The sequence below is a fragment of the Puma concolor genome, chromosome B4, assembly GCF_028749965.1.
Source record: "Puma concolor isolate L17-30 chromosome B4, mPumCon1.1.hap2, whole genome shotgun sequence".
NCBI lineage: Eukaryota > Metazoa > Chordata > Mammalia > Carnivora > Felidae > Puma > Puma concolor.
The window spans coordinates 17,618,207-17,641,678 of NC_141673.1; the positions used below are offsets into that span (position 1 = coordinate 17,618,207).

The 23,472-nt window shown below is 49.6% G+C and overlaps 1 protein-coding gene across 4 annotated transcripts in view; it reads right to left on the reverse strand.

Annotated features, from left to right (window-relative positions):
* The window catches only part of CHST11 (carbohydrate sulfotransferase 11), a 264,903-nt gene that overhangs the window by 116,628 nt on the left and 124,803 nt on the right, over positions 1–23,472 (reverse strand). For all 4 annotated transcript variants that reach the window (XM_086712488.1, XM_086712487.1, XM_086712490.1 and 1 more), the window contains exon 2: positions 22,092–22,177. In XM_086712488.1, the coding sequence (XP_086568614.1) occupies positions 22,092–22,177 (86 nt within the window). The remainder of the gene's footprint in view (positions 1–22,091; positions 22,178–23,472) is intronic.

The following is a 23,472-nucleotide window of genomic DNA, read 5'->3' on the forward strand; positions in this document are numbered from 1 at the left end:
AGAGTGGATGACCCAACCAACGGGGATTTCAATGAAGCAGCTCCCGCCCAGACAGAAGCTTTCTCTTCCGCCAGCCGGTATTCCCAAATACGCCACCGTGAACTTGCCTCCCTGCCTCACCTCGCTGCACCTTCCCACATTTGGTTAACAGCATCCCAGATTGAGCAACAAATTGGTTCTTAACATTCTCCAGCAAGCTGAACACATCGTGCAGCAAATTTCCATGAACGCCTCCTGCTAGCCATGTTGTGCGAGTACTGGGTCACACGATTGTGGGTCTCCCCGGGGTAACGAGGGACCCTTAATTTTTATTTTTGAGAGAGAGAGTAAGAGAACAAGAGAGTGAGTGCATGCATGTGCGTGAGTGGGGGGAGGGCGACAGAGACAGAGACAGAATCTTAACTGGGCTCCGCACTCAGCACGGAGCTTGATGCGGGGCTCGATCCCACAACCCTGAGATCATGACCTGAGCCGAAATGAAGAGTCAGACACTCAACTGACCGAGCCACCCAGTTGCCCCAGGCCCCTTATTTTTAAACGGAACCAACTAAGATCCCGTTTCAGGAGACGCCTTTCTTTAGGTCAGACTTTGGAATACAACCTGCTTACATAAGTCGCCTGAATATCCAGTTATGTTCACGCCCTCCTATTTGGGGAGGTCAATCTTGATTAAAATTCCTGATATAAGGGATGTCTAGGCTTTCCAGAGAGACGAGAACATTCTTCTGCCTCAAGAAGAGACGTTTTAATGAAATGAACTCAAGTGGGGGGCATATGCGCCCACTTATATCCAATTTGCTTTGGTAACTTGATCCAGCTTCCCTTCCGCCTCTGTTTTGCCCCGAGGAGTAGAAGCTGTCAGCTTCCCTTGTAGAGAGGCAATTTACCAAGCTCGTTGATATTCTCTGGTCTCTTCTTTCCCCTTTAGCCTGGCTTCTCAGATTTCATTTGCAGCCGGTTGGTGGATTCTATTTCTAAGCTTGGATGCCACTGGCCCGGTTGGGGATTATCATCATTTTTATGGTTGTAAACAGCTAACATTTACTGAGTACTCACCACCTGCCAGGAATTGTTTTAAGCATTTAACATAAATTAACTCATTTGATCTTCACAACAAACCCTATCAAGTGGACACTACCATCACTCCTGCTTTACAGAGGAGGCAACATTGGCACAGAGAGGTAGAGCAACCCACCCAAGGCCACACAGCTAGAGTAGCAGTCAGAAATGGTCCCTGTTGATCCCTGCCCACCCTGGGATGCATATGCTGTATAATCCTCTCCCTCTGAGTGTGCACAGGACCCGGGAATATGATGGAATATCACTCCTGTGATTACATTAGAAGGCAAAGGCAAAATCATTTTGCAGATGTAATTAAGATCCTTAATCAATCGAGACTGTGTGCTCATCAAAAGGGAAGCTATCCTGGAGGGGCCTGGCCTAATCAGGTATGCATTTTTAAAGAGGGCTTATCGTTTCTCTAAACTCAGACTCTCGTGCTGGCCTGGAAAAAGCCAGCTGCTGAGATTTCTACAGCTACAAGGAAAGGAATTCTACCAATAACTGCGAGAACTCCAGAGGGGACTTGAGCCCCACAGGGGACCGCGGTTCTGGAGGACACCTGAGTCGCTGCCTGCTGAGTCCCAGAGCAGAGGACCCAGCGTGGCCTGCCCAACTCCTGAAGCACGAAAACCATACGCTATTAAACGTGCGTTGTGGGGCGCCTGGGTGGCGCAGTCGGTTAAGCGTCCGACTTCAGCCAGGTCACGATCTCGCGGTCTGTGAGTTCGAGCCCCGCGTCGGGCTCTGGGCTGATGGCTCAGAGCCTGGAGCCTGTTTCTGATTCTGTGTCTCCCTCTCTCTCTCTGCCCCTCCCCCGTTCATGCTCGGTCTCTCTCTGTCCCAAAAAAATAAATAAACGTTAAAAAAAATTTTTTTTTAAATAAAAAAAAATAAAAATAAAAAAAAAAAACGTGTGTTGTTATAAACTGCTAAGATTGTGGTGATCTGCTATGCAGAACAAACAGAACTAGTAAGGGGCAAGGCTGGGAACAAACCCGCATGGCCTGGCTCTAGAGTTCTCACATGTAAGTTCTTCTCTATTTGCGGCTCTAGATATGGGACCTGGGGTGGGTGGAAAAAGAGTCACTGAGCAGACGGGTCAGAAGACTCCGGTCTTATGAAGCCGGGGGTGGGGGGAGGGTTCTCATGCTCACCCCATCTACCCAGCGCCCGTCATGTTTCAGGAACTACGTGAGGCATAAAGCAGGCACAGAGGCAGCCAGCACGGACTGTAGCATCCAATGAGGAAGAGGGCACTAACCAAGTAACAAAAAATGATAATAATTACAACAGGTACAGGGCTGTAAAGAAGCCAAGGTGCTAAGAGAATGTGGAACAGGTCCTAGGGAACACCTTGGCCTGTGTCTGAGCAGGGGCCAATCAAGCAAAGGTAAGGAAGGGAGGGAAGAGCGCCTAGGCAGAGGGAACCGCATGTGCAAAGGCCCAGCGGTAGGAAAATGCAAGTACAGTGGAGGCACCAAACCAGGTCCTGTGTGGCTGGAAGGGAAAGAGGATCCTGAGATGTGACTGAAGAGGCAGGGCCGGGGCGGCTCAGGTGAAATGATATTGCTCATTACAGCAGAAACTGACCCTCTTCCACAAGAGGGATTCAATATCACATTACCCCAGACAACGGAAGCACATTTCACTGAGCACTGGTGGCCCAAAGTCAAAATTACTGCTTTCTGAGAAGGAAACTAGAAATGCTTTCAGACTCAACAAGCTTTGATAGGCTCATGTCGTGATCCTGGCAGCTGAAAATAGAAGTCTTTTGCCCTCTGTCTTTTCTTCCATCTGAAAACACAGAGATGGCCTGAACATATGTGGTCAGTGGGCTCTGTGAGGTGGGGAGTCACCTGTCAGCATGTGTCAAGCTGGAGATGAGGCCCCTAAAGGAAACACGGGAAGAATGGGACCTTTGGGATTAAGCCAAAGAACCACAGTCTCCTGTCTCCTGACCTCAGGCTTCCTGGCAAATGTCGGGGGCCTGACATACATTGCTCCCAGCCCTGAGTCACCGTAATGGGAACAGCACACATCCCGGGACTCTTAAGAGTCTCGGCAGATGGAGACTTAGAGCCCTGCGCCAGGCGGCCGTGAAGGGCGTCAGGGCATGAGATGGTGGGCGAGGAGGGGTCGTCACTTGCTGCCGTCACTTGCCAGCTGTGTGACCTAAGGCAGGCTATCGACCTCTCGAAGCCTTGACAGCATCATCTGTCAAATGGAGTTTCTACCTTTCGGGGTTGTGATGATTTAAGTAGTGTCTATATAGAAAGCGCCAGGATGGTGCCCGGCACAGAGCAAGTGTGCAAGGAAATGTTAACAGCTACAAACAGTGCTGCTACAATCACCACCACTGCTGTATCACATTATCATCATTATCACCTCCACCACCACCAGCATCCTATCAAGTACAGAACTGGTTTCATGACTAAGGTTCTAAGCTTTAATCTCCCACAGTCTGAAAATGGAGTTAAGGATGCATTAAATACTCAGGAAGGAGAGAGAAGCCCCCCTCACCCCCCAGATACTGGGAGTGTTCCATTCTCGGTGGCCATGGCTGTGGCAGAGAATTCAATCCCAAGGTCAAGGAAACACACTGTAATTTTGTCCACCTCACGGGTGCTGTGAACCTGGCATCACTGAGTAATCTGTTGATTGCAGTCTGGTGCCCTAATTGGTCTACCCCAGAGAGAGGACGTGCTGATGTGCTAATGAGAATATTCCTGTAACTGTGTGGCAGTTACAGTTGGAGTTAAATTAATAAATTGGCTTCTCGTTTATTTTTTTTTTTAATCACATGGGAGAGAAGCCCATTCCCTGGGGCGTCTCCAAGGAAATGTTGTATTTGCATCCACAAATACGTTTGGACCACTCTCTGGGGGCTACCCAGGCCAGAGATGGTAATTGAGAAAAACACAAAGCATTTGTGTATGCTTTCACACCCATTTTTTCATTTGCTCTGCCTCGATCTTATAAATTATAAAGCATTACACTTCTCGTTTCTCGGGGGTTCAGTGAATGCTGCTTTTAAGGTTAACATGAATAGACAAAAGTTCTGGTCTTTTCAAAAGAAGTTGTTAGTGACATAATTGTAAGAGGGGGCATTGGTTAGAATGAATTGTACAGAAGGTTTTATGAGGTTTTTAAAAAAGCTTTTCTTATTAAATAACTATAAAACCTCACCCAAATAGCTCAAACTAGCTTGGGAGAACGCCAGTCATAATTAGGGAAAACCTAAAATGCAGAATATTTTTTTTTAAATGCACTTTTAATACTTGAAGTCCGCATAGTAAAAAGAACCCACAGCTAATAAAGCGCCTGTGTCTTTCACAAACAGGACTCCGTGAATTAGGTCGGTGTCCTTAAGGAGGGTAGACAGCCCCACTTGCGCAAGCTCGGAGGGGCCACGTACCCTCACTGGGCCTCGACGTCTTGACTTGAAAAGAAATCAGCCACCAAGGGAAAGGACTGGATCATCTCCAGGTACCTCCTAGCTCTACCAGACTCGTCTTTTCTAATTATGTTCACACTATTAATTTGCTCCACAAATTCCTTCTTCGTGGCGACGATGGAGGAAATGTTACATATTCTAAATTAGCAGGGTTCAAGTTAATGAGCTTTTCCTGTCTTCCAGGTAGATGTGGAGATGAAAATAACATAGAGAGAAAAAGAAATGAGTCCCACCAGCGCTTACTCTGACACAGAATTGCAGCCTCACCCGGTCGATTTCTGCTCCCAGGGCACCTGTTTCATGGAAGCCTGGGAGAGGCAGTTCAGGTATTTCGCTTTTTTCACCCAGGAAAAGGTTATTTCGGTCGTTTCAAAGGTTTTGTGTGGCTGCTTAGAAGAGCGTGAGGCACAAGAACTACAAAAGCAAAGTCTGATTCTTTACGGGTATTAAAGACAGAATTGTGTCCTCCCCAAATCCATATGCTGAAGCCCTAACCCCACAGACAGGGCCTTTAAGGAGGTCATCAAGTTCAAATGAGGTCATAAGGATGGGGCCCTAATCCATTAGGATTGGTGTCCGTAAAAGGGACACCAGATCCTTCTCCCTCCATTCTCTCTACTCGCACAGAGAAAAGGCCACGTGAGGGCACAGAAAGCTGATGGCTGTCCGCTGGCCGGGAACAGGCCTCACCAGACATTAGCCCGCTAGCATCTCAATCTTGGACTTCCAGCTTCCAGAACCTAGAAAATAAACACCTGCTGTGTAAGCCCGCCACTCTGTGTGGTATCTTGTTACGACGAACCTAGCTGACAAACGCACCTAAGGAAAAAGTAGGACCAGCATTGGCTGAGATTGAGCACCTGCTCGTGCCAGGCACCGTGCTCAGGATTTCAGGTGAGTTATCCCGTTTAATTCTCACACCAGCCAAACGAAGGAGGTGCTATTATTAGTATCCTCATTTTACATGATTACTGGCTTGTTAATCTGTTCATTCATTCCTTCTTTCTTTCATTCCTGTATTTGACAAACATGTGACAAGCACCATTCATTCATTCACTCATTCATTCATTCATTCGACCAGCATGTCCGAAGCACCACACTTGCGACCTTCTAGAGTAAACCTCTTTGATTCCAAGAAGGCCTAGGAAGGACACGGAATATGCTGTCCATGTGGCCCGTATGTGACTCTGAGACCACACGCTTAGTCGTGAGTGACTGGAGTGTCTGCCTCTTTGCGTCCCATCTTCCTTGCTGCTACGGCCATTTAATACCTATTGTGCCAAACCACCTCCCTCCTCTTTCTTCTCCTGCCAGTTATGCACTGACCCCTTTTCAGACCTCAAAATTGACGTCTGCACATAACGGCTCTGACAATTCCCCTACAATCGAGGCCGAGACTGAGTGCATCTTAATGAGATGCATAATTGCTTAGCACAATGCTTTTTATTCACTAACCACTGTGTGATTCAGCTCCGCAATTCATTTACCTCCCATCTTCCCCCATCAAGGCTTCAGGGTCCCCTTCTCCAGCCGGAGACCTTGAGAACGAGCATTGTGCTTCTCTGGAGCCCCCATTCGTCACAGTCATTTTGCTCATTTGCAATTTCCAGAATGGAGATCAATTCGCACTACACGGAAGGCATTGTTGCTTGAGAAACATCTCATCGCGCTAAAGGGGAGCTTTGAGAGGCTGCTGCTCTTCTCGTATCCCCAGACAAGATGAATGCAACTGAAATTAAATAAGAATGTAACTGAAAATAAATAAGTCTTTCTTGACCTCATCATGCAACTGCAGACAGGAGAGCTGGGGGCCAGCATGCAACATTTTACACCAAGTGCACGTGCATGCTTTATCTACCAGCAGTGGCCTGGACCACGATCGTGCATCAGTGACAAGATGTTAATGACCACACTAGGCTTGGTCCTGTGGTTTTATACATCGCTCTCGTTGTCCTCGCCGTTGCCTAAGAGAGAGAGGCATGGTTGTTCCCAATTTTAGAGGTGACAGACCTGAGCCCTGAGAGCCCGTGTGACGTGCTCAAGAACACTCTTGCGGGCATGATGAGGCCGGGACTTGAACTGGGAGCTTCTGGCTCTCAGCCGTGTCTAAAGGCCACCTGTGGACCAAACCCAGCCCCATCCGTTCATTTACACATTGTCTACAGCTGCTTTCACACTGCCACGGCATCGCTGAACTGTTACCAGAGACCTACGATAGTCACTATCTAGAAAACATGTGCGGACCTGGTCTAGAACTTAAGGAACCGACTTTGTTTAGCACTTTAGAATGCTCCAGCAGAATGAGACGGCTTTGGGGTGCTCCGGCTCTTAGTATGTGGGGAACCCTGGAATGAGCCCTGATCTAGGACTCAGCTGACCCTGGTTATGGTTGTGGCCACTACTGCTCTTGGTATACAATTACACACCCCACGACGTGCCTAGCACTGTTCTAAGCATTTCATTGCCGCATCTTTCCTTAGTCCTTGGAACAAACTTCTGAGGTATGTCCTATGATTACCCTTACATGGACAGATGAGGAAACTGAGGCACAGGAAGGTTAAGTAACTTGACTAAGGTCATCCAGCTAGGGCTGGCAGGGCATCGGCTCTAAACCAGCACCACACTCTACACCCTCCCCTAGCTTAGACTTGAAGTTCAGCCTCGTCTTATTCATGGAGAACTTGCTTTGGGGGACTCACTCAGTACCCTGGGCCTCCTTCTCTTTGCATCTAGAGAGCAGGAGTTTCGATGGAGCCAACCTTTAGCACAATACTTTGAGAACACTTGTAGCACTATAGAACCATGAAGGAAAATCCTCCCAAATGTAACACCACGACCTCCAAATATGCATCCAGTCCTTTGACGTACTGACAAAATATAGTGGGAGCACCTCCCATCCACAGGAACCCATCACCAAAAAAAAAAAAAAAAACGTGATGGAAATTTCAGGTGGTGTATATGGTTGTCAAGGAGACTCTTACAAATACAAGGATTTCGCTCCATCCCGGCCCATGCCCTGGAGGGGTGGGCGCCACAATGAGCCAGTGGCTTGGCCACCAAAGTTGCCAGCTCACAACTTAGATTCATTGCACATTTTCACGGAACTTCACTTTAGGCTCAAAGCCATCTCTTCGTGGAGGCAATCTCACCACCTCCATCAGCAGTATCCTCACGTTCCACACCCAACAGACCGCTGCGAGATTCCGCTTTCCTGAGGTGACCAATCCAGCACCTTCTAGCACCTTCCAGGTCTCTCGCAAACCCTGGACCGGGGAGCTCATGGACCAGTCTCCTAACGGCCACTGTAACAAAACACTACAAAGTTGGGCAGCTAAAGACGACACAAATGTATTCTCCTACCCTCCGGAGGGTCCAGGTGCTGGCAGTTCCTTCTAGAGGCCACCTGCTCTCCTTGGCTCATGGCTTGGTCCTCACATCACCCTGACCCTTGCTTCTACCCATCATCACATCTCTATCACCTCCGCTGTGACTACCCTAAACCCATCTACGATAATCTTCCCTACTTAAAATCCTGGACTTAACCACACCTGTCAAGTCCCTTTTTGCCATGTGAAGTAACATACTCACAGACTGTGGGGATTAGGGTATGGACCTCTGTTGTGAGGCTGGTTCTGCCTATCACAGTTTGGGAGGCAAGTAACTCCAGGCTCTAAAAGGCTGTGAATGACCCTGGGTCAAGGGCAAAGTCAAGGACAGCACCAGAGAGGAAGAACAGGTATCTGCTCTGGTTCCCTTAACTCCTGCGGTACACATTCACCTTGGAGACTGGCTTGGCTTTTATTCCCCTAAGAGGTCCTTTCCCTAGGTCACGATTAAGGTGTGCCCCCCACACTGGTGGCTGTAATCTGTGGCCTTCCCAAGAGCTCACTGTGAAAAAGCCCAGAAGCACTGCAGCCTTCCAAGGTTTGCACCAGGTTTGGACCTTGCTATTGAGCAAGTTAAATTTGAACATCCAAACTGATAAAGATGAGCAGGCTTTTCTTAGGCTCAAGAAAGAAAAGCCTGCGCTGTGCTGTGCTGCACTAATCCGATAACGAATGGCAACAATTTGCCAGGGGCTGTTTTTGGCAAGGCCTTATCTTAACAAGATGTTTATCACTTCTTCCCTGGGACTGAGTTACACCATGATGGGGCGGGGGGGAGCTTCCTTATCAATAGCAAGGGCTTCCTTTTCCCAGCTCCTGGTTCTTATTTCAAGATTACCTACCCCTGAATCCCAATCATGTTTTCTTTTCAGCAAAAAGAAAATTGCAATGTTATATGCTCTTCTCTAATCAGACAATGAACATACCAACCAACACAATAAGCTCATTTTGCCACTTACTCGAGAAAAATGGCACTTTACTCAGAAGGGGGAAAAAATCAGTTCCTTTGGATCCTTCTCATTAAGAAAGGGGTTGGCAAATTATTTCTCCTGTATGATCTCTTAAGATCTCAGTTTCGAAGAGAGCGATGAATCAGCCAATTTTTTGGCACTGGTTAAAGGCATGTTGGAAAAGAAGGCTATTGATTAACATGAGCTTTGGAGATTATCTGTGGATTTCTATTTCGTATTCAATCCCTTTCCCCCAGGACCGTGAATAATTGGATGTCAGCTGCTTCTGAACTCCCCACGTATCTGCCAATTTCTTTAAAAAAGTCACATTTCTTTTCAGACACCAGCTCATTTATCCTGTAAACTGGAGAAAAACCTACTGAGGCTGAGATTCTAAACTAAGATTAACCAGTCTAGGAATAAGAGAGACCCAATGCAGAGAGCAGAAGGTTGGAGGTACCCTTTGTGAGCCCGTCTAAGTGGTGACAAAACACTTTTGAGGGACATATCCCGAGACAGCCTCCTTATTTCCAAATGTCACTCTAGCAATTTCCCTACAAAATGAGATGAGGCTTTCAGCTGCTGCATCAGAAGTACAAGGCTGCTGCAATGAGGGTGGACGGCTGGGCTCCCTTAGGAGCTAAGGGACCAGCTTTTTCGGATTCACATTTGTCCCTCTGTAAAGATTATAAGCGGTCCCTTCTTAATGGACTTCCAGCTTGCTCTTGAAAAGTGGAACCCAGGGGCACCTGGGTGGCTTGGTCGGTTAAGCGTCTGACCTCAACTCAGGTCACGATCTCGCAGTCCGTGAGTTCGAGCCCTGCATCGGGCTCTGTGCTGACAGCTCAGAGCCTGGAGCCTGTTTCAGATTCTGTGTCTCCCTGTCTCTCTGCCCCTCCCCTGTTCATGCTCTGTCTCTCTCTGTGTCAAAAATAAATAAACATTAAAAAAAAAATTAAAAAAAAAAAAAAAGAAAGAAAAGTGGAACCCAGAATGTTCCACCTGCAAACTCCAAAAGCTTAGGGTGAGTTTATGTAATTCCTTACCCTCGGTGATAAATGGGCTGCAGGGCTGAATTAACCCTTTCCTACAATTCCCTCCATCAGCTACTGCTGGTAAACAGGCCCCTCTAGAAGAGAAGAATGAATTGGGGAGAAAATTACAGATGGTCCCTGTGCCTAGGCCGGGAAGTACTCAAAAAGGAACATCCAAAAGCAGCCTCCCAACTCTTAAATCCATGGGAGTACCTCCCTGCAATTTCCCTGTTTCAGGCATCATCTCTGGCCTGAGCACCCTTGTTCCTGGTTCAAGGATGCTCTGTTGACTCAGGAAGGGGCTGAGTGAGTTTCTGGGAGAGGTCTGGAAGCCAGGAAACAGAGAGAAGCTGCGGGCTCGGGATGCGGGCACACACAGCCCCCGTCATCCTTCCTCCGGTCACTGCATCCTGTCGTGGAGCTGGGACAGGCGGGACCTCAGGACCCAGCTTCCCCCAGGGGTGCCTGGAGCAGCCAATGTCTTCCCCATACTGAGTTCCAGCTGGCCAGCTACCGAGAACAGGCACGGAGCTGGCTCATTTATGAACTCCCCCTGGAAGAGGGGCTTTTCACCTGTACCTCAGGACCAGTGAATTGGGAATCAAAGGAGTTCAGGTCACCCACCCAGGCCAAGAGCTTTTACGCCAGCCGCGCCAACGGAGGGGGCCTGCCCCCCGGAGCAGTGGGCTTCGGCATTGGATTGAATCCTGGCTCCGCAACACCTCACCTAGACCAGATGGCCCCGCCCAGTTTACTTTAACCACGGCACTGCCTCTCTGTGCCTCAGTTTCTGCAGCTGCAAACTGAGGAATGATGCATTTGAAGGGCAGTAACAGGTTGTTTGTATAGAAGGAACTGTAAAAGCCAAGGGCCACACAAGCTTTTTTTCAGTCAGTTACTGGGACCCAGATTGTGACGATCATTTGTTTCAAAAGGGAGAACAGTGGGGAGTTTCAAAGAAAATATAAAGGCAAAAAAATGCTCACTGGCACATTTGAGAGCGTCCTGCTGGCATCCGTCCCAGCACTTGACACAAGGCAACTCCTTAAATTCTCGTAACAGTTCAAAGAGGCAGGTACTGCTGTTATCCCCATTACACGGATAAAGATACTGAGGCACCCAGCGATTAGGAATCAACCCAAGGCTCCTCTGCCAGGAAGTATGGATTTAAACCGAGCCGGCCTGATGGGGAGAACACGGTTTTCACTGCGGTACCATGTGGCCTCTTTAGCTAAAGGTAAATAAATTCTTCCTACTTTCCTGGTGAGGGGATTGAAAGCCCTAGGAGACTGAGATAGTTCCCCAAGACCCTATTGCTAGTAAGTGAAAAAAGGCAGAATTTCAACTTAGAACCTAGGGCTCGAAATTCCATTCTCTTACTACTAAACCATTTGAGATCTGCTGCATTCGGGGCTCAGGGGGTGGGGGAGGATGACATCTGAAAATGTCATTTGGAAATAAAGGCAGCAGGGAGGGTAGGGGGAGTATGCAGGGCTCACGTTGGGTTCCTCCTTCTTGTTTCTTAACAAAGTGAGGTCAGGAACAGCCCAATCCACGAGGAGAACAAACTTGAACTCTGGCGTACCTCCGAAGCCTGCAAATCCCCGTTGCCCCAGGGTCACGGCATCCAGGAAGGCCGGAGCTGCCTTCTAAAAGCACTGCAGTGGCCTTCACTCCCAGGGCACTTGGCTCGAAGCCACATTTCTTTCCCCCCTGAGTTGAGCCCATTAGGGATATTTAATGCATCCAGAGGAACTGCAAGGCTGGCCATCAAGCTAGCCTACCGCGGGACTCTGGGTCCCGGCCACTGACAAGCACTCCATGCCACATAAACACAGCTTTATTTCCTAAGTTTTCCGAAAGCAAAAGCGTGCCAGGCTCTGGGAGAGATAAGGACCTCTTCTGGCTTCCCCGCCTCCAAAACGCATGCACCTGTCCCTTGCTATCTAATCCACCTTGTTATCAATGCTTCTTCTGGGAGCCTCAGGATGGGGCCGTTGGCTCAAGAGCCTTCCTCAGTTGCATTCAGCAGACCAAGGCTCTGCATTTCTAGCAAGTTCCTGGGTGATGCCAACACTGCTGGTCCAAGGACCGGTCTTCGATAGTAAAAGCCCAGAGCACTGGTTCTCAGACGTGGCTGCACGCTGGAATCAACAGGGAGGCTTTTACAAAGCACTGACGCCCCAGAAACGCGGATTCAGTGAGTTGAAGGTGTGGCCTGAGCATCGGGATTTTTTAAAATTTCCTCTTTTGATTCTAAAGTGCAGCCCAAGCTGAGAACCCCAGCTCTAACAGACAGAATTCCCTTGTAACGGGGAGAAGATGATCTAGCTCTACGGAGCTCTGTCTTCCAAGTGACCTGAACTTGGACTTGCTCATTTGTCCCCAGGGATCATTTGCTCCTTTCTGGCTTTCGTGCCTGAATAACAATCACAGCAACAAACAGCAAACAGTTACACTGGCCTCGCTCAGGGCCAGGCATGCTTCCAAGCACTTCACATGTCTGGATTCATTTAATCTTCACAAGAACCCTATGACGTGGGCGCCAGTATTATCCTCATTTTGCAGGTGAGGAAACAGACACAGAAAAGGTTAAGAAGCTTTTCCAAGTCACGTAGCTGGCAGGTGGTGGCCCCAGGACTCTAGCCCATGTGGGCTAGTTCCAAGGCCCGTGCTCTTGACCACTTCTAGGCTGTGTGGCCTCAGACACTCCCCTTTGTCTCAGAACTTTTCCCCAAACACTGGGACAGGACGTGAGGCCTGGATCCAAGCAAGCACTGAACTTGCCCACCTCTTGAGAACAAAGCACTGCATTGGCAGGATGTCATTACACCCATGGATATATCTGTGGATGTTCCTGCAGGGAACATGCTGGAGACGGAACAGACGGTCAGAGCCATTTCTCCAATATTCAAAATGACTGCCAGACTGCATATTGGCTCTTTTGTGGCTTTAAAACCCCTGATTTAAGATGAGGAAAAAAGAAATGCTGCAAAAAGCCATTTTAGGCAGCACCAGAGTCTGCCCGGGCGTCACACCCCTGTGGTAAGTTCCAGAATGGCCAGCTTCTTTCCAGGGCTGCCCAACACCTGCCAAGGCTGGGACACAGCCGACCTGGCAGTGCCTCCCAATGTGGTAATGCAGATATCAAACAGTGGAAGATCAGCTGGAGGCCCTGGAGCTGCAGACCTTTCTAGAAGTCCTTTCTACAAGGAGCTACAGAGGAACCTGTGTTTTGGCAAATCCTTGGCCTGCCTGTCCCAACTAGAGGGGCGTGGGTGGGGCTGCCCACCCAGGAGGGACAATGCTTTAGTCCCTTGAAGGCACGTCCTCTCTGCTCTGCTGGTGCATAACCATGCGGGGAGGGTGGAGCCATCTGTCGCCATGTGCCACCTCTCCTGTGCCCTTGCTCAGGCTACACACACACACACACACACACACACACACACACACACGGAGAACACCTCATGAGGGGGCAAGACAGAGACGGAGGTAACATTTCCACAAGCCACGGAACGCTAACGACTGCCAACAAACAACCAGAAGTTGGGCAAGAGGCATGGACCAGATTCTTCCTCACGGCTCTCGGAAGGAGCCGGCCCTACCAACACCTTAACCTGGGACCTCTGGCCTCCAGCACCATGAGACATGAAGTTTCTGTTCTGGAAGCCGCCCGGTCTAGGGCAGCCGAGCAAGCTACCTGAGTGGGAACACAAGGGGACGGGAATTTTAGTTCTACTTCATTCAGTGCACATTTGCTGAGTTCCTATTTGTACCACAGGCCGTGGAAGAAGGAGGGAAGAAAGAAACAGGGCTGGATGTGGACTAAGTATGGAGGGAGGGTGAGGTCTGGCTTAAGCAATCCCCCCACCCCACCCCTGTATTCCTTTCAGTCTCCTTCAAGCACCCGAGCCCTGCATCCATTCTCTCCCACCTCCCACGCTGACACATGCTGGCTTCCATGCTGCTTTTCTAAGCATCAGCCCTGCCACAGTCCTCACACTTTACACCGTCAGGAAAAATGTGTTCAGGAGAGACCTAGGCATCGGCTTAGCTTGGAGATGTATTTCTGGACCAGATATCACTGGGCCTCATGAGACCTCCTGCTCTGATGGTTGAAGCCCTGATCACCTTCTCAGCATGAATGTCCACACCAGACTTGCTCAAGGCACGGGCGGGCAGCTCCCTTCACTGCCGAAACACCTGCTGAGCCCCTCTCTTTGGCAGCTGGCAGGAGACAGCCACTGGGTGAACAAGACACAGCCCCTACCCTCAAGGAGCTCAAGGCCCGTAACATCATTTCAGATGCATGGGATATGTGAATCACGATTATTCCTGGTAGGCAGCACCATTCTAGAAGGACATTTAACCTGAGCTTGGAGAGAAAAAAAAAAAAAAAAACAGAGAGAGCTAGCTTCCTGAAAGAGGTTTCACCTAAGCTTGAAAAGAAAGGAAAAGAAAAGAAAAGAAAAGAAAAGAAAAGAAAAGAAAAGAAAAGAAAAGAAAAAGAAATCACCATTGATTGAACAGCTTGCCATGAGTCCAGAACTTTCTCTGTACTTTCTGATTTAATCTTTGATAACTGAACTGTTGGTATTTTGTTCCTTCTTTACAAAGTCTCCAGGGCTGGAAAGGCTTCAACTGTTTGCCTGCGATTTCACGGTAATTAGTGGTGAAGCCGGGGCGGAGACCTTGCTCCCCACCAGATCTGCAGGCCAACTTCACTTTCGGGAAGAGAGGAGGATGGGGATGGGGGGGCAGGTGATATCGCCCACCCCCACCCAGGGCTCTCCTACAGAGAATCTGAGAACAAGCCAGGGCTTAGTTTCAGCCCTACGCATCCGACACGGTTCAAATCCAATTGGCTGAGAAGCTACCTAAGTTGTGTCATTTACAGAAAAATCACATTATGTAGAGGCCTCCTATAATTGGGGGTAATTTAGGAAATAACTTTCCGAAAATGGCAGATTTTACAGCTGTGTTACCATTTGGAAATTGCCGGGGGTCATTTTGCCACTCGGATGCCCTTCTCTGGTGGAAATGGGCCAGACTGTACTCACACAGACTGACACAGAAGAGCCCCATTAGGGCACGGAGCTCACGCTCTGGATTTGAATATATTGGGTCAAATTAGGCTCTCTGAAACAGAGCAACTGCCTCTAAAGGCAGGCCGAGTGAAATGCGGATGAAGCCATTCGCTCAACAGCATCACATTTACAGCACACAGAGAGGGGGATCCTATTTCATAGCTATTATTACTGAAGCACCTCGCCAGGGACTGGGGGATGATCAACATTAGCGGAGGAGGTCTCTAAACTTAACGGCTGTATCCGCCGCGTTCCGTGGGCTGACTGTCCAGGCACACACACTCACGCACATGTCACGTCCACGCGCGGAAGCACCCACGGCCTCATCAGTCACTACACCCGGCTTCTTAATAACAGAGTCAACAAGCAACAGTCATCAAACTTTTTAGGAAGTGCTCACCATGAACAGCTAGTAGCTTCCGGGCAAGAGGAAATCATCTGTCTTAATGTTATTCAACAAAATTCCAAGTGTACATCTGCCAAGTCTCTGAGCCTGCAGCACAGGGGCCCAGCGTGGCCCAGACCCCCTAAGAAAAGTCCCAGGTCGCCTAATTCAACTCGGCCCGCTGTTGGCTACTGATGAACACCAACTCTTTCTCGGTACTGTCTTAGGTGCTTTGTATACATGATTTTGAATCTCATAAACTTGCAAGACTGTATTGTGCTCCTATTTTACGGGTAAAGAAACCAATGCTGGGAGGCCAATGCTGGGAGGCCAACCTGGGCTGGGATCCCCCAGTTCCTTCACACAACCCATTCTCTCCTCTGACCCAAATCGTGTCTGACTCTAGAGTCCCCATCTGTCCTGGCTTGACTGGAAATCTGACCAGGGCGCCTTCCCCGGTTCAAAACTAATGGAGCCACCGGCCATGGTGAAGGAGGCGGCTCGCTGTCCCTGGTTTTTGCAACGGGCTCGCTCGTCTATTGTAATTTGCAATTAATAATGAAGCATTCTCCCAAGCCCTGTGTGTAAGATCAAGTTCACGTAATAGTTCATCTTTGCCAGCCAGCTGCCGTTCTGCTAGACTGACAGTAAGTAATATCTTTGCATAAGGAGCCAGTCCACAACTAAATCAATTAATCCCTCTTTGGCTGGTAGACAGCTGTTGGGTCAAAACAAGATAATTAGATGGACTCGTCATTTACCAGGTGGTTGGTAATGAAGGGATTAATTGCCCAGAGTTGGCGGCTGTACGATGTCTGTTCTTTCTTGCCTTCTCCAGTGTGTCTGACCATTATTAGCACCAGTCTTAACCAACAGTGTGGAGGGCAGAGAGCCTCTCCCGTTGGCTCCTTCACTGGGAAGCCAACACTGGGGCTGCTCCTTCTGAAGGGCCCATCGGATGCCCGGCACGGAACAAGTCTGCGTTCTCCTCCTTATGGGGTCCAGAGCCGAGTGGCTCAAGTGTCCCTAACACAGGGTCCTCCCAAGTCCCTGCCTGGGGGCCCCGCCTCCTGGGTTTGTCCACCCGGCGCGGGGTCTCCAACACTCAGGGCCTCGACTCACCAACCTACCAATGGAGCACGAGGGCATGTGATCTCCGTGAGGCTGAGTGCTGAGCACGGACACAGGGCCTTTGTAACAAACGACAGGGAGCCGCCTCGGTGCGGAGGCTCTGAAGCGCTTTTCCCAGAACGGGCTATAGGAGAATCAAAGAATCGAAGAGTTTTGAACTGGAGGGACCGCTATGGGCCTGCCAATCCAGTGCTTCTGAACTCTGCAACCCGTCAGAATCACCAGGAACTCTGAAGACCACCGATGCCCCAGCCCTATCCCGGACCCACAGGTAAAATCAGAATGTCTGGGTGAGGCCTGGGCACCGGCCATTTCGTCAAAACTCCCTGAGTGGTCCTGATGTGCAGCCAGGGCTGAGAACCCCAGAACCAGCCCATTTTGTAGACGAGGCCGTGCTCTGCCTCAGAGGAGCCCGCGGTTCACAAGCGGCTTGACTCGGAAGTGGCAGCCGGCTGGTCGGTCGTACACGATCTCCTGTGGGCTCCTTGGGACCAGCCATCCTACTGGCGGGTGAAGCCTACACCCACCACCCGGGTGGGCAAGCCTCATCCAGCCGGCACCACCCTGCCCTTCCCGCCTTCTCTCAACCGGCTCCCAGCAGCTCCTCACTCCAGCTGCAAACCCCTCACCGTTCTCTGAATGTGCCACAGATGGGCCCTCCTGGGGCCCCGACTCCTGCTGTTCCTCCTCTCTGTGATGCCGTTCCCTCTTCTCTGTCAGGTGAAGTCTGACGCGTCTTCAAAGACCTAGTTCAACCGCCACCCCCTCTACAAAGCCTCCCACTTGCCCCGTACTTTGAAGGGCTGATGACTCGCTTCTGATTCTCCCATAACTGAAAAGCTTCTATCGTACAGCACGTATCATGTCTATTACCTACGTGCCTCTCCTCCCCATGTGCTTTCGCTCTGTTCACCCCATACATGTGTGCAGAAGAAACAGAGTTGGGCAAGCGTTGCTGAGAAAGCTATTCAGGTGGGTGCTAGAACAGCTCCCCCTCCCGACCCCCTGGGATAATTCAAGCTTTTATCAATCTAAACTTAAAGACCCCAACTTCCCAATCTCTCCCATGGCAGAGCTCCTGAGGGCGATTCCTGCTTAGCCTGGCTCCAGCCCAGAGACAAAGGCCTCTCCAAATATCAGGTTCAGGAAGCAAAAAACAAAACTTCAATTGTTTATTGGAAATCTACTATGCCTTCCATAGCACCCCACAAGCCTTGGCCCCCAACTTTGGGACTTTTACAGCTGTCCTGAGCACACGCATCTCAGCTTGGGTCACTAAGAAAGAGAACCTCAAGGAGGCATTTTTTTCCACCTGGGAAAGAGAACGTGAGAGGCTCTCATCCTCCCACAATCTCGCTAGGTCAGATGGGCCTGGCTCTACCATATTTAGGAGCTTTGTGACCTTGGCAAATTGCTCAGTCAACTGAACCTCAGTTAACTTATCTGAAAAATGGGGTTCAACCTAGAAACAATGAGATATGTATGGAAATGCCTCGAATAGTGTAGTGCAGTATAGTGAAGGTAGATGATACTTCCAATGAATGGTAACTTTTCTTCCTTTCTGCCTCCCCTCCCGCCTTCTCTCCCTCTTTCCATCGTTTGTCCTGGAGCCCACCTTATAGAGAGGTAAATTCACTTTAGCACACTGAAGACTGGACGCACAAGAGGCCATCAAACAACATAGAACTCAGGAGTGGCCTCAGGGATCTTGCCAACGCTTGGCATCCCCGGAAGCTTTTTTCCCCTCTTCCTGTTAGATCCTTTTTTCCTCAAGCAGTTCACCCAGAACCCAACTGGATCCCTCACACACGGACTGGCCCTCACACAGCCTTAGGAATGCCCGCAGACAGTTGCATCCGGTGCATTCCTGCAAGCCTTCTAGACTCTGTGTTTACCAATTCCTGGGCAGCCCCTGGGCTGCGCATCTGTCTTCTCGGAACGTGGTAATCACAGAGCGAGGATAAAGGCTAAAGAAAGCACCGGGCAGGGGCAGGGCCGAACCACATGAGTGCTGCTGTGAACATCTCAGGGAGCCCGCGAGAGGACCAGGAGGTGGGCGAGGCAGAAGGGACAGGCTGTCTCGCTCCCGCTGGCATTTGGGGGCAATTATGCCCTATTAATGGCCGACAACTTAGCTCTGCCCTGCGATGTGAGCTGAGCCGGGCCGGCCCACAGATGTGCTCGGCCCACAAATATGCAGTTGGCAACTCCTGAACTTTCAGTGACTTCACACCAGCTGATCTGATCAGCAATTACATTTTATTTTGGGGCCAGGGAGACAGCACAGACCAGGAAAATTATAAGACATCAGAGTGCAGTTTTGCTAAGAATATCAACTTTTTTTTTTAACCAATTGTTGTTTTAACGGTTAGGGATTTGGGAGGCACTAAAATAAGAAAACCCTGGACATGACAAATCAGATGATGGCCAATTTTCCCAAGGGCGCCTTTAAGTCTTTGTCCCATAAAAATCTGAGTGTGATCCTGCTGTGGTTTTAGAGGGGAGATGGGGCAATTCCTGCCAAGGGAACTTTGCTGGCGACAGTGACTGGAGCGTGGAGATAAATGGATTTGTACTTCATCCTGGGTTTAAATCTTTACTCGGCTTCTTGCTAGCTGTGACCCTCTGCAAGTTGTAGAACCTTCTTGGCCTCAGCTCTCCCATACGTGAAATGGAGGTGTTATGCCTAGTTTGGGGTTTATTATGAACGTTCGATGAGATGTTGATAAGCATCTAGATATCATCTGGTCCACAGCACCGATACATGTAACTAAGATGCTTCCTTCTTGCTACAGCCCTGGTTTCCCATCTACAATGAACGGTTCCTGTTTTCACTATCACATATCAAACCCAAATAACCAGGCGGCATAAAACGGGGGAAACGGCATCTCCAGGAGCAGTTTGGTTTCTAGCAACTTCAGGGTTTGTCATCTGCCTCCGTGATAATATCAGTCCAGGCTTAGCGGCCTCAACAGCTTGACTGGTAGGGAAACGCAAGAAGCCACGACCGTGCCCAATCGGGTGCAAAGTTTGTAAATGTCTTGTGGACACGGAACTAACCTCATCGGGGGCGCCTGCTCCCTCCTCTCAACGCCCCGCCCACAGCAGCCCAAAGGATCAACAAGACAGTGTCTCCGAGAAGCGCCCCTGACTGTATTTGCGTGGGAATGGAACATAATTGCAGCTTGTAAAGGAAACCAGCCTAAGAAAAAAACATCCCGGGTAACATCCCGAGGAAACGGGGAGATCTTCCTGCAGGGACATTTTCCTGGTTGTCAGAGAAGGGGGCCAGACAGCTTGCCCACGACATTCCTGCTGGAGGTGACTCACCCACCTCCAGCCTCGAGCATGGTTCCCAGGGCGGCCTCTCCAGCCCCATCTTCCCTCCCAGGCCCTAGGCTACCACTAAATGAGCTTCTCACCCAGACAATACTCAAAACACCACCAGAAGGAAGAGATGACCTCCACCCAGGAAGGTTATCTCTCCTTTGGTGGGTTGACCAAGGGACTAAGCAGGGTCTCCTGTTCCAGTCAACTCGAGCCAACCCTGGGGTAACTAGAGGAACCAGCTATGGAAGGCTAACCACATATGCCCAGCTCACCCTTTTGTGCCCAGCACCTGGCACTTACAATGGTGGGTGAAGAAATGAATGAGGGAACGAGTGAATGAATCCAGGAAGGAACAAACTCCACAGGAGGCACAGAGCAAAATATATCCTCTCATGCAAACCTGCAAGGCAGATACTCTTAGCATCATGTTATAAACGAGGGAAAGCAACTTCAGAGGGGCCAACTGTCTTGCCCACACTCACGTAGCTAGGAAATGAAGAAACCAGGCTTTGGACCCACGTCTGAAGTCAAGGCTTCCGGTATGGAAACCACCCTCACGACCAGGATAATGATGAATGATGTTTACATAGCCCCTGACACAGCAGGGTTATTTTGGCCTCCCAACATTCCAGAGAAATGGACTCATCACGTACTCGAGTTGCACAACCAGTTGGAGGTGAGGTAGGGATTTGAACCTAGACTTTGATTTTCTCAATCGCAGATATTTGGGGGCACATGCTATAGGTCAGGCCCTGTGTTAGGAGCTGGGGATACGACAGGACACAGCCTAGACCCAGTCCACGTGCTTCCTGTCCAGAGGGGTGTCTGCTTCAGAAATAAGCTCTTCCCACGACACCATATGCTGCCCATAGAAATTTCCTCAGGAACATAGCGGTGCTTCAGCGGTTGTATTTTGAAAGGGAAAAGGATCTGAGAACAGAGCCTGTCGACAAAAAGATAGGAACGGTCTGCATCTCGGCAGCATGTGCTGTTTTCAACATGGATTTCCAGAATTCCTATCCTTTGTCGAGGCCGATTCCGCCTCTTCCTAAGGACAGGTGTGTGAACATGCCAGGAGACTTGCCTATAATAATCAGATTATCTGGGCACCAAACAAAACCCAAATATCAAATTCCCTGCTAAGTCACCAGAGAACCCATTAAGGAATCCTCAGGCAATCTGAGTTTGCAATGACCTAGCTAATCCAGCCTCGTCATACTAGAACCCCAAAGCAGCGGGGCTGACGGGGGAGTGAATTCACCTGGTTAGGCCACCCGTGATGTACAAACTCGGGAGTCCGTTTTTCCAGAAGGGAGTGCAAGTGAGAGACAAGGAAGATGTGTGGGATCACAAAGTGCCCTTTGCGAGACTTCAGGGACTTCAGTACCTTTGAGGCCCAGGTATTATCTTCCTCTACCAAGCACCTTAGTCCACAGAAATACTGAATTAAGAATTTGATGCAAAATAAAGCACAGAGGCTATGGCTAAAGCAGTGCATTTTTTTTCTTTTTTAACAGCAATCAAAGGTCAGATCATAGGCCACAAGTTGTTTACTGTTTCCTGGTATCAATTGCTAATTAACGTTCCCAAAAGAGAACCAGCCTTATGGTCTCCACATCAAGACCCACACACCACGGAGGCCATCGCCATGGCGACCAGACCTCCTCCCTTTGCTCCTAGCTTTCCACGAGACACATTTCCTGGCGTGGAGCTTATTTTGCTCACAGAAAAACTCTTCATGATCAAACTCAATTTATCATGAGGTGACTTAACAAAAAGCACCCCCACAAAATTGAATCTTGGTAAACTGGTGCAGTGAGGTGGAATTCTTGGGGGCATCTTGGACTTTAATAAACCGGCGTGGGAGCAGGGTGGCAGGTTCATCCACACGTGAACTTTCTTTGGGGGTGCTAAGGGAGAGACTGCCCAGCCCCTGTGGCTCTACAGTTTCAGAGTCCCGTCGCTGGCACCTGTGACTGTGGAGAATCTCTAACCTGAGCAGGTCTGCCTGAAAGCTCAGTCCAGCACTACACCAGGGCATTTCTGGAATTCTTAATCCTTCTTGCTAGAACTTCAGAGCCATTATACAGAGAAAGGGTGACCAAGAAAGCAATCACCGAAGCTAAAATGCCAGGCAGTAGAAGGAAGTTTCAAATCCCTCAAGAACCAAATTTTGAAGTTTATCGTTCTCCCTCCCCCTCTCGCCACCTCCCCTCCAGAGATCGACGCACGGAGACCAAATCGAACAAGCGAGAAAGTTTCCAGGGCTTACCTGGGTTGGGTTGTAGAGCTCCTGCAGGGGGCTTCGAGACCCCTTACGGCAGCAGATGTCCACGCCAAAGGGGTTCCTCCGCATGACTGAGGAAAGAAAGTGAAGGCTCATCAGAAATGAGCAACAAAGGCTTGTGTGACAAAGAAAAAGGCACAGAGGTGGGGGAAGAAGAAGCAGGTAGGAAAGGAAGACAGAGAACCAATTTCTGGCAAAGCTGTTGTTCCTTTATCCAAAGGCATGTCTGCCCCAGTATTCAGGCATCTCTCCACACCCAGAGGACATAAATAATGCTCAACATTTCTTCCCGGCAAGTTTTTAAGAAAAGAGGACAGGCCTCTAAAACTCAGTGTAATGAAGCAACTTACAAAAGGCAGCATAAAGTTGTTACAAGACAGTTCCAGCCAGCAGCACCAGGCTTGGTAGATTTCAAATTCCACAGCCTTCTCCCTCAATGATCCATTACAGCCTCTTATTCCTGGTCCCCGAGCACCTGGCCCTGGTCTCCTGTGCAGGCTGCAGCGCCTTCCCCCGGAGGGCTCTTCCCACGGGCTAAGTCAGACGCCCGGTCACCCCAAAGCCTCTTGTAAATTCGGTTATTTTTAATGAAAGTAGCAGGTCGAGGAAGAAAGGACACGGGTTTATGGTTCTAAACAGAGGTGGAACTTAAAATTAATCAAAGAGGCAGAATTAAAAGAACTCCTCAAAAACCAATGGCACTGAGGACACCACGACCTATTTCTTTTTAAGATTTCATTTTTAAGTAACCTCTACACGAACGTGGGGCTCAAACTCCCAACCCCGAGGTCAAGAGTCACGCGCTCCGCCGACTGAGCCAGCCAGGCGCCCGCCCCAAGAACTAATTTTCAGGGGAAAAGAACTTTCTTTTTTCATTCTTCCTGTTCCGGGCAGTCTCTCGCAGAGTCTAACACCTAGTCACCTGTTGATAATTATTTGTTGAAGGGAGGGCGGCGGCGGGGAGGGAGGAACGAATGAATGAGCGAACGACCGTTTTCTTCTCCTGCAGGAGGCAATTTTCTTTGTGGAACGACATGGCTGGGGCATGGGAAGGACCAGGAAAGCGGACCCATCCACAAGCCTAGAGAAGTCACCGCTCTGTGCAGCAGCGAAGTGGGCTGCATTTTGTTGCCCGGAGCAGACGGCCTGGATGGGTAGCCGATTACTTCTGGGAGCTCTCCAGGTGAATCCACTCTTTCTCAGGCACCTCTTGGACTTTGAGCCACGTGGACACCCTCAGCGCAAACCGTCGACTCCAGGAAACCGGAAGCTGCATTTTCTGTCCCCTTCTCCTTTACCCCCTTCCTACAGCGGGGTCAGCAAACTCTTCCCGTAAAGGGCAGGCAGCGCCTCAGCGTTGCGCCAG